At 34.4% G+C, this 9,920-nt stretch overlaps 1 protein-coding gene across 2 annotated transcripts in view; it reads right to left on the reverse strand.

The window, feature by feature from the left end:
* Window positions 1–9,153, reverse strand: part of SMC5 (structural maintenance of chromosomes 5) — a 38,066-nt gene extending 28,913 nt beyond the window's left edge. For both annotated transcript variants that reach the window (XM_071598599.1, XM_071598608.1), the window contains exons 1-8: window positions 8,915–9,153; window positions 6,840–6,981; window positions 6,611–6,763; window positions 5,744–5,873; window positions 5,296–5,419; window positions 3,167–3,284; window positions 911–1,039; window positions 268–466 (exon numbers count right to left, since the gene is read on the reverse strand). In XM_071598599.1, coding sequence (XP_071454700.1) covers window positions 268–466; window positions 911–1,039; window positions 3,167–3,284; window positions 5,296–5,419; window positions 5,744–5,873; window positions 6,611–6,763; window positions 6,840–6,981; window positions 8,915–8,955 — 1,036 coding nt within the window. In that variant the 5' untranslated portion in view covers window positions 8,956–9,153. The remainder of the gene's footprint in view (window positions 1–267; window positions 467–910; window positions 1,040–3,166; window positions 3,285–5,295; window positions 5,420–5,743; window positions 5,874–6,610; window positions 6,764–6,839; window positions 6,982–8,914) is intronic.
* Window positions 9,154–9,920: the final 767 nt, after the last annotated feature.

Here is a 9,920-nt window from a genome sequence, read left to right on the forward strand (position 1 = left end):
ACTTCTAGGATTACCCTATTAGACATGGTGTTCTTCTTTTTCCTCCAGAAAATTAAAAATAATGCACCTTCTTTTAATTGATGATGTCATGTGACTTGACCATAATGTCGGAAAAATCTTCACCGTTTTAAGTAAGTATTAGACATGGTGTTCTTCTTTTTCCTCCAGAAAATTAAAAATAATGCACCTTCTTTTAATTGATGATGTCATGTGACTTGACCATAATGTCGGAAAAATCTTCACTGTTTTTAAGTAAGCGGAAATCACCTTTTTCATCCATGTCCTGGAGCAAATTTTCCAGATATTCAATTTGCACTTTCATATTTCTTAATTTTTCCAGCCGCTTCTTTTCATTTGCAAGCATCCTTTCATAGTCACTGATGTTTTCTTTGCATCGGTCATTGATTGTCTCAGGGAGTTCAAAGTCAGTCTCAGTAGATGAGTGGCATTTCGTATATAATGAACTCTGAAAGACAACAGAGACAACTTTTCATGAATAGCACAAATAATATAATCCATACATAATACAACTAAAAAAAGAATGCACATTTTCATCATTTTTGACAGATGAGGTAGTTCCTTTCATCAGAATTATGTCTCAAAAACATAACCACAAAATGGTGTATTAGGATGCAGACTAGTTTATGAAAAAATACCATATTCAATTAATAACAAAAGTGAGACCATTATGTAATAATAAAAACTTCTAATTGAAACATCTTTGAAACACGTTGTGTAGAGACAAGTCCAGGCTAATTTATTTCAGAGTGAAGCAGCTACTTGTTAATAGAAAGCTATCAATGAGAAATTTTGACCATGGGATCTAACAACAACTTGAGATTAAAAAAAAGCTGAAAAATATTCTCTTGGTTCTATTGTTAAAATGAGTTACAATGCATATACCACTTACAACAGTTATTAGTTTATCTTCACAAGCTTTGAGATTCAATTTGGCTTTGGCTAAGTTGCCTTCTATTGGTTTACTTAGCTTCACTACAGCCTTCAAAGCCAACGATTTTCCTTTCAGTATTTCCTCACACTGTAATAAACACAAAAAAGTGTAAAATAAAATCATTAAGAGCATTATGCAAGACATAGTGAATAATATAATAATTCTTTCAAGGGTATAAATAATATAGATTTCATAAATCATTTAACTTCAACTCCATGCACGTTCATAGCCACTTAATTTCTTGGGTAAAACCTAAAATTACAATAAAATTCACACAAAATATCAGTTCCCATATTAATCCTTATTTGAGTAATTTTTTAAAGTGAATGCTAATAAGCATTTCTGGATTTATTTTTCATATTAACATTAACAAATAGAGATGAGTGGACAAAGCATTTCAGGAGTAAACTTGGAACAGAACAAAAAAATTTCTTGATATTTTTTCTCTCTATGAGAATTCGGAAATAAACGCTATCTTTTGATTATCTTTTTGACCCCTCAAAGATCTTGAAATATAATCTTTCTTCTACAAAATATACTTATAATGAAAATCATTATTTTACGCAGTTTCATTACATAAGTCTTTAACTAAAGGCAATACACATGATAATGAATGAACTCCATGTCCATGCTCCATGTGTATAAAGAAAATGATTTTGTAAATTAATTTTCAAATATTGAGTATAAAAGGGCATTACTTATGGATGTCCAAAGGTGAAGACAATTGAAGCCAGTTATCTGAACCTCTGACTTCACACTAGAGCAGATTGCTTATTGCATGCTATATTTTATAACTTCAAGAACATCTTGTAGAAAAGTAGATGCTAAGAATCACTTATAGATTGATTATTGATTGTAACCATTCTATGTCCGAATTGTGTACAAAGGCTGAACGTACTGAGCACGACTTTAAATGTGTAGTGGTGTTGTTAGAGCATGCTACAAACATAAACAGAATGGCTGCTCCGTCTGACAAAAAATCTGAAGACATTTCTAGGATTTTCCAGGCGTGCATAGTAAATTTACAGATCCTTTTTCCAAGTTTTCCACCATGATACTATTTTTAATATTCCCCAGGTAATATACAAATACTATCCCTGATAGAAATACACATTATTTTAATAATCCTGTTGGTTTTCTACCTAAATACAAACAAAGGGACCAGGCTTCGCCTGATCGTAGATTGTGATTTTTCCACAGAAAAAAAGGTGATGTTTGCACATGACTTGGCACAGATAACTACATCATTAGGTACCTAGGCATACATGTTACAGCGCTCACTTATCTTCCTCTTTAAACCATTTATTCAATTGAAAAGCACATTGAATGTATTTGACTGCATACTGAGTTGTTGCCCTCATATTGTAAGCCACCAACTCATAGTCAAAGAAAGCCTCAAAATATTTTAAGATATAGTTTTCTTTAGAAACGATGAAGTTTTCACTAATCTCAGCATAAGTGCCATTTAAGTTCAACTCACTTGGAAAAAATGTTGACACTGATTACTATAAATGTACTGAAGGGCTACTATGGCTGTGCCCTTGCCTGAGACTCTATGGATGTGGAGGACATTTAAATCCAATCTCAAGGTTGGAAGAATATTTTTAATAACTTTTTTTATACATGTTGATTTGTGATTTTAAACTTGTAGCTTGAGCCTTTTGTGCTCTTTTCCTGTAATGTATGGGAGATAAATTCAACTACTGTACCCAACCTGAAGGTTTGGTTCGCCAGGTGAGGGTAGGGCTCACCTGATCCTAAGCATGTGAAATTCACAGCAGGGTAGGGGGCCAGTTCCTTTCCCTGTGCTGCCTGTGGTTTACCAGGATTTTCTGGTACCTGAAAAATCACACAGCTTGGGTGAAGCTGAGGGTATCCAGAGGCATCACTCGGATCTGAAGCCCAGCGCTCCACCCACTGGACTCTCACAACTACATACTAATTTTAATCAATAATGATGTTAATAAACTGAATAATTGAAACTGAGTGAAGGGAAGGCCTCAGGTTAAAAAAGTCACGGGGTTAAAAACTCCTTAATTTTATTCCTAAAACAACTTTTCTCAAGACTAAAGGAAAAATTGCTGTACTTCACTTGTTTTCAATACACCGCAGTAGCCACCATAAGTCCCAAAAGTAAACTTTGCATTCTAGTCATTTCATCAAGAATTTTAACTAATATCATTATTATAAGTGTAATTTAATCTTAATTGTTACCATCTTTAGTTCCTGATTTGAATTGTCATACACAAACAAGGCTTGCTTTTGTTTCAGTAATTCAACTTTTGCAATGAGAGCTTTTTTAGATGTCATTTTGTCCACTGCGACCTGCAAACTGAATATTTAAAAAAATATAATTAGTAAAGAATATTATAATTCAAATCAATTAAACTTAATAGTTCCTATTTGGTTAATAAAAATATAATACAAAATACAGTAAAACCATAATCACAATTAATCCTCCTTAATATTTTAGGATTCTATAGAAGTAAAAAACTTGAGAGATTTTATGATGAGGAAACAAATATCTTTTTCTTTTGTCATCGCTTTTCAAAAACATTTCTAATTATATGGACATTTACAGAATTTGAGAAAAATTTTATAACTTATACACCACATTAAATTTATTGTAAGTTGAAAGTCACTTCTCAACAGCACTCAGAGGAAAACACATTTACTTTCAAACTACGGAAAAGTCAGCAAAAACTGTCTTAAAATGTGAACAATGGGTATGCTTTATTCTTATATTTCCAGTAACAGCAGACCTTGAGATCAAAACCCAAACTGAAATAGAAAAATCAGTCCTAGGATTGATATTTATATAAAAATAAGTTAGGATTTCACAACCTTAAATCTCACATAAAATCTCAAGCAGAGTATTTGAGATTAAAGGAAATTTCAGGAGGACAAAACCTGGAGTAAGTAGAACATTTTACCTAATTCGGAAGAGTTTTGGACAAAATTGGTCAATGTAGAAGGGACATTAGAAAAATTGGATTAGACAAACATGCTTTCACAAGGAGGAAGTTAATGACAGGCACATGTGAATATTTAGAAAAGAAAGGATAAAAAACAAATACTAGAGAAACGGTGGCGGCAGGGTAATGTCTTGTCCTGCCTACTCAAGAGGTCGCGGCTATTTTCCCCACGTAGGTGGGTTTTCCTCCATCTAGGACATGGGTGTTTGTAATTGTTTTTAATGTAATACATATGTTTAGGTTAGGTGGAGAGAGGGATTATTAAGTCACAATCTCACCCCAATGAAGTCATTAAATAAAATAAATAAGTAATAAGACAGCCAACTTACATTAATGCAAAACTTAAATAAACCTTCAATTTCACATATATCTTTCCTCCCTTCATACAATCGAACATGTCTATCCTATTCCTAACCCTTCCTCACTTACCAAGCATTTTCCCCTCTACTACAGTCTTCAACATCCCATCTCCAATCAAAATGCTTGGTAACCATCTTTCTTGCCTCAATTGCCCTTTCCCCAAATATCCCCTCTTCTTCCCCACCATGCACTACCTCTTTTGTTTTCCTTCCTGTCCATTTCCATCCACCTGATTCATACTTACATTCCAAAATTCTTCAATCAATGCCTGCCATCTTGCTTCAACAACTATGTTTCCACACCATATAACACCACACTCCATGTCAGTTTTAATGAGTCTTTCCCTGTCACCAATTCCCTCCTCCTTGGGAAAGATTCTTAGCCTTACACAACTCTTTTATCACTGAATCTTTAATGCTACAACAGCCAAGACTGGGCACTCACTCAGATGAATATGTATTCGGGGGATCATTATCTATTCTCCATACAAAATTGAATGTAATGGGAGTACAAGTTGTTTATCTAATTTATAATTAACTGCTTTCTGAGTGTTTAAAATTTAACAAGGTAGCCATTACCATGGCATTCAATCACAACACACCACAATCTTGTAGGGCTATGGAAAGATAAAACTCCACTCCTAGAGAAAGCTGGTACTTTTAAACTTACTTAAAGCTCTAGTCAAAGCACAATCTGCCAAGTTCTTGACAAGTTCATTCAGATGAGTACCTTCACTGCGCATGAGACAGTCCAAAGGTTTCTACTACAGTGTCTTAATTTTAGAAACTCATTTCTGTGCGCAGTAACTTATTGCTGTGCACTATTGTCAAAATATTTGAATATCTGAGACTAATATTGGTTTTTGATTCTAATATTTAACAAATTTAAAGTAAAAAAAAAACAAAAATTATTAAGCTGGATTGTATATAATTGGATCAGAACTGGTTTCAGGTCTGGATAAACAATATACTACAGTACCCACAATGATTCATTGAGCTATTGAATTACCTCGAAAAAATCTGCTCCTCGTCAGCTAAATGCTCCAATTTGGAGTTTAAAACTTTTTCACTTTCCATGTAGGCAGCCCCTAACTTTTTTAATTGCATATGATTTTCCCACATTTCCAGACCACCTGAAACAAATTTACAACAAAATAAACTTCATAAATGAAAAACAATAAACATCATGCAAAAGTCAGTTATTTGCTTGCAAAGGATTTTCAAAAGACAATCACAGTCATATAACTTGCAGACTTTTAGGATGGATAATTCCAAATTCAATGAAGCCACAAAAATTTACACAACCTGAATTTACAACTTTTTTACAAGGCTTCAAGTGCCCATTTCCGGGCTTAATTCTGAGGGATTTTTGCGTTACAAGTAACCATTGTCCTAAGCAACTTTCATCATCATAACCAATGAATGAAAATGTAGAATATAGATGGTGTATACATTACCAACACATTTCTCAGTATTTTCCATCAAAGTTATAGAATTCATTTTGGCAAAATCTTGCACTCTGTCCTGAGGCAAAAACTGACACAAATTATCAACTTGAATATTCAGTTTGGATGCCAGATTCTCCACCTGAAAATATGAAAAAGAATATCATGCAAAGCCAAATGGCAGCCTGAATGAGAAATACCGTGTTTTATAGATTAACATGGAAGAGGTAATCCAAAGCACTGAACTAATGACCAGAGGGAGCAGGTTCGATTCCTCGCACCCTCAGCTTCACCCAAGCTCTGTGATTTTTTTGGTACAACATCTTACTAGAAAACCACAGGTGGCGCTGGGAAAAAACCTGCCCCCCTAACCTCATACATGAATTTCACACACTGCTGGGATTAGTATAGGGTGAGCTCTGCCCTTACCTAGCAAAGCAACCTTTGGGTTGATAACTTTGGGGGTATTGGTTACCATGAGTTTTTAAAAAATTGCATTTCCAATGACGACAGTTATGAGCTAAAAATATCACATTAGTTGGCTTCAGTGAAATTGGAGATCATAAATAAAAATGATATATTTTAAATATTATGTATTATCAGATTTTATAATAAAATAAGATTTTTTCCCTAAAAATATAACGCAAAGAAAAATAAGAATGCCATGGTGGAAGGGAAAAATGAGCATAATTTGTCCAATAAGGTATTATGGAAACATTCCATGAAGCCCAGCATATGGAAAGATCATCATAATATCAGGTACAGCTTTAAGTAAACCAACTAAAAGTAATAAAATTATGCCAGTAAAATGTGGATAGGCAATCATTTGACATTTAACTTAAACACTAAATATAACCTGATTATTATATCCACACTTACTTCTTTTTGAGCACAGGAAAATCCTCCAATGCTCCAAGATGACTTATTGTCACGATTAATAGTACGTGATACTATGTAATTTCGCCCTTGAGGATTAAAAAGTTCAATTTCAATTGTTGCCTTCTCAGCATTGAAGCGGATGAACTCACTAACCTTTAGAGAGAAACAGAGGATAAAGCGATGCTCGCACTACTAATTAATGCAAATAATGAACAGCATAAATAGTTACACTAGATGCTCTCCCAACAACTTTTGTTTTCCCTCCAAGGCCTAAGCAGAGGGCACACATCAAGGATGATTTTCCTGATCCATTTGGTCCTGTGATTAAATTTAGGTTCTGGTTTGGCAGGAGAGTAGTTTCATGGAAAGTCCTGGAAATGAAAGAATTAATCTCAAAAGTTTTTCTAAATAAAACTTTTAAAGAACAAATTATGAGGCCCAAGCATTCGGTTCACTAAATGATGAATGCACAGTTTGAAAAATTTTGAACATCCATTATCCTACTAAAAGGGGTTTCAATGATTTGTCTACTATATTCCAATTGATCAACATGAAGGTCAGTGAATCTTTTGCAAAGTCAAATACAGTTAGTGTAGTTTTAGGGGAGGTGACCGACAGCTAAGGTCATTTCTGCCATTAGGTATGGACAGGCTTTAGCCTACTCTAAACGGAAGGCGCCATGCAGTCTGCAGCTTAACGACTCATCCGAGAGACGGTGTAGACTCGAATACAATTAAATAGTCATAATTACCGAGTTGAACTGAAATGAAGATAAACATCACTTCTACCTATTATGATCACATATTATCCAAACTACTAATTATGTAGTCTACATTCATGACCACAGCCTATAACTATACATTATACACACAAAGCTTCATTACTAGTCAAAATTCCACTCATATTTTATCTAAAATGAAGAAAAATGAATAGCTTAGCACAATGTTTACAATAAAAAACTCATTGGCACATTAGAAAGAAAAGTAAACCGCTGAGCTTTTCAGTTCTTACTGACCCTTCAAAAGATTCCCCAAGGTTAAAAGAAAAAGTGGCAAAGGTTACCCTTCATTGGGATTATCACATCCACAGGGGTGAGTTAACATACACCCCTACCATCCGGTTAACATTGTATAAATCTTTTATGGTTTATTTATCAGACAAAAGGTTTTGCTACAGTAGATCATTGTTTCCTCGTTAATAAACTGGAAATAGTTTAACTCACTTAAGGCTTTTTAATCGATGTCTTAAGGAAATTATAAGGACAAAAATCATGGATATCTATTTTTAAGAAGCAGGACCAGTTTAAAAAAGAAAATACTAATTGTAGCTTTAATGCAAATGCACGATTCAAATCGTGATATACATGAATTTCTAATAACATTTGTTTGATAACGCTTTTAATAAAAATATCTCTTTGTTACAAGACACGCAAGATAACCCAACAATTGCTAGTTAGGAAGAAAATGATTTATTTCTTCAAATTACGAAGGTCGGACTGAGTTTCGGGCCAAATATGAGAAATAATATAGATATGGGAAAAGATATCTTGTGCCACACGTAAACTTACCTATTTGGAGTTAATAAAGTAATTTTAAATAAAGCATGCATGTTGTAGTTCTTACACTAGTAGTCTTACCAACAATTTGAAAGCACAACTTCACCTTAATAAAAATTTACAATACTTTTTCCATTTAAAACATAATTATTTTTCACTATTGGGATATGGAATTTAAAAATGATGAAGATTTTTCGCATCTAAGTAAAATATTATCTGGTTCCACGACACGGAACAATCATATTTAGTGCATATAATACTGTAACGGGGTTAATTTTATAACCAACACCACAAATCCAAACCAAAAAATGTCTGCATAGTTTAGTTTGTCACCAAAATTGTGGCAATTTTTATTTATTAACCATCTTTTCAAAATTCGTGAAAAGAATTGGCCGCTTGAATCTCTATTTTTTAATTTCTCCAAATAATTCTATATATACATTTCGGTTTTCTACAATCCTCGGGCACCACCCTCCCGCAGTTCATGAATAAACGAAAGCACTTCGGAATCACTCGTGATTGAAGAGCAGTAGGGACATATGGCAAAGCTTAATAAGAAGCATAGCCGTGTGACACTGAAATGTCTAATTCTTGTCCCATTTCAATAGAATGCTTTAAAAGTGTTTAAATAGACTATTATTTAATCATAAATCCTCTTATGTAATACATAACGCGGATCACACTAATACTGAAGGAAGATTATAATAATGAATCTGATGTTCTTGGCGATCACATAACGATTAACTCACACAAAATTTGTGACGTGAAGTCTAACGATGCTGCCTTCCATTTTCAGCGTTATGTATCCATTTTACACACTGTTATTAAAAATAAAATATTCAAGGGCACTAATCACACACTAAAACAACAATATAAACACAATTGTAACGAAGGTAGTGGTGCACCCAATCTCAAATTGCGCCAACTCTCACATGTCCTTCGAAATGCTAAACAAAACACACGATCAGGCCGGTGTCAGTGGCCCGCCCATTGCTCGCCCTTATTCCGAGTCATCTGTGAGAGGATTCCCCAACTAAGAGAAGCCAACAGACCGGGAGGAGGTGGGGGGGAAGGGGTAGCGTCTTCCCGGGAAAGGATGCACTTTCGCTTCAAGCTGTATATCGCTAGCTTCGAAAGAAGTTAAGGTTTTTGTGGTCATTCGCTGTTGAATAATCCATACATCGACAATGGCACATATGTCAATGTGAATTGATTAGCTATTTAAAAACTAATAATATCATGGTTCTAAATCGATATTTTTGATTCCCTGTTTCTGTTGCTCTAATGATCTAATTGGGAACAATAATTGTTGCGTGATGTATTTATTACCTTTATTATATTTTTCCATTCATGAGGTTATTTAACATCACAGGGGCTCATTTGTCCCCAACGTCACTCCATGATCACTGGCAATCAGCCCCTGCCATAATCAGGTCATGGGTCCTGAGAAAGAAAAAGTTAACCCACCCTCATTTGCAGGATGGGTGGTTAGCAAACATAAGGGCAGTATTAATGTTGTATGCTGAACTGCAATCTATGCAGGTCTGGCACCTCAACAACAGAAACCTTATTCAAGATCCCATAAACATTTTTTTCATTATTATTAGGTAAAACTGTGTGAATAATCACAACCCAACATGCCAGTTCCGGACTGCAATGAAAACTGCATTAATTAATAATTTGCGTTCCAACCAGACCCAAGGATGGGCCAGCTTTGGATCTGGTTGGCTGAAAATTTCTCAGCCATCATCCAAC

The sequence above is a fragment of the Hetaerina americana genome, unplaced genomic scaffold, assembly GCF_022747635.1.
Source record: "Hetaerina americana unplaced genomic scaffold, ioHetAmer1.1.p SCAF_1, whole genome shotgun sequence".
Taxonomy (NCBI): Eukaryota; Metazoa; Arthropoda; class Insecta; order Odonata; family Calopterygidae; genus Hetaerina; species Hetaerina americana.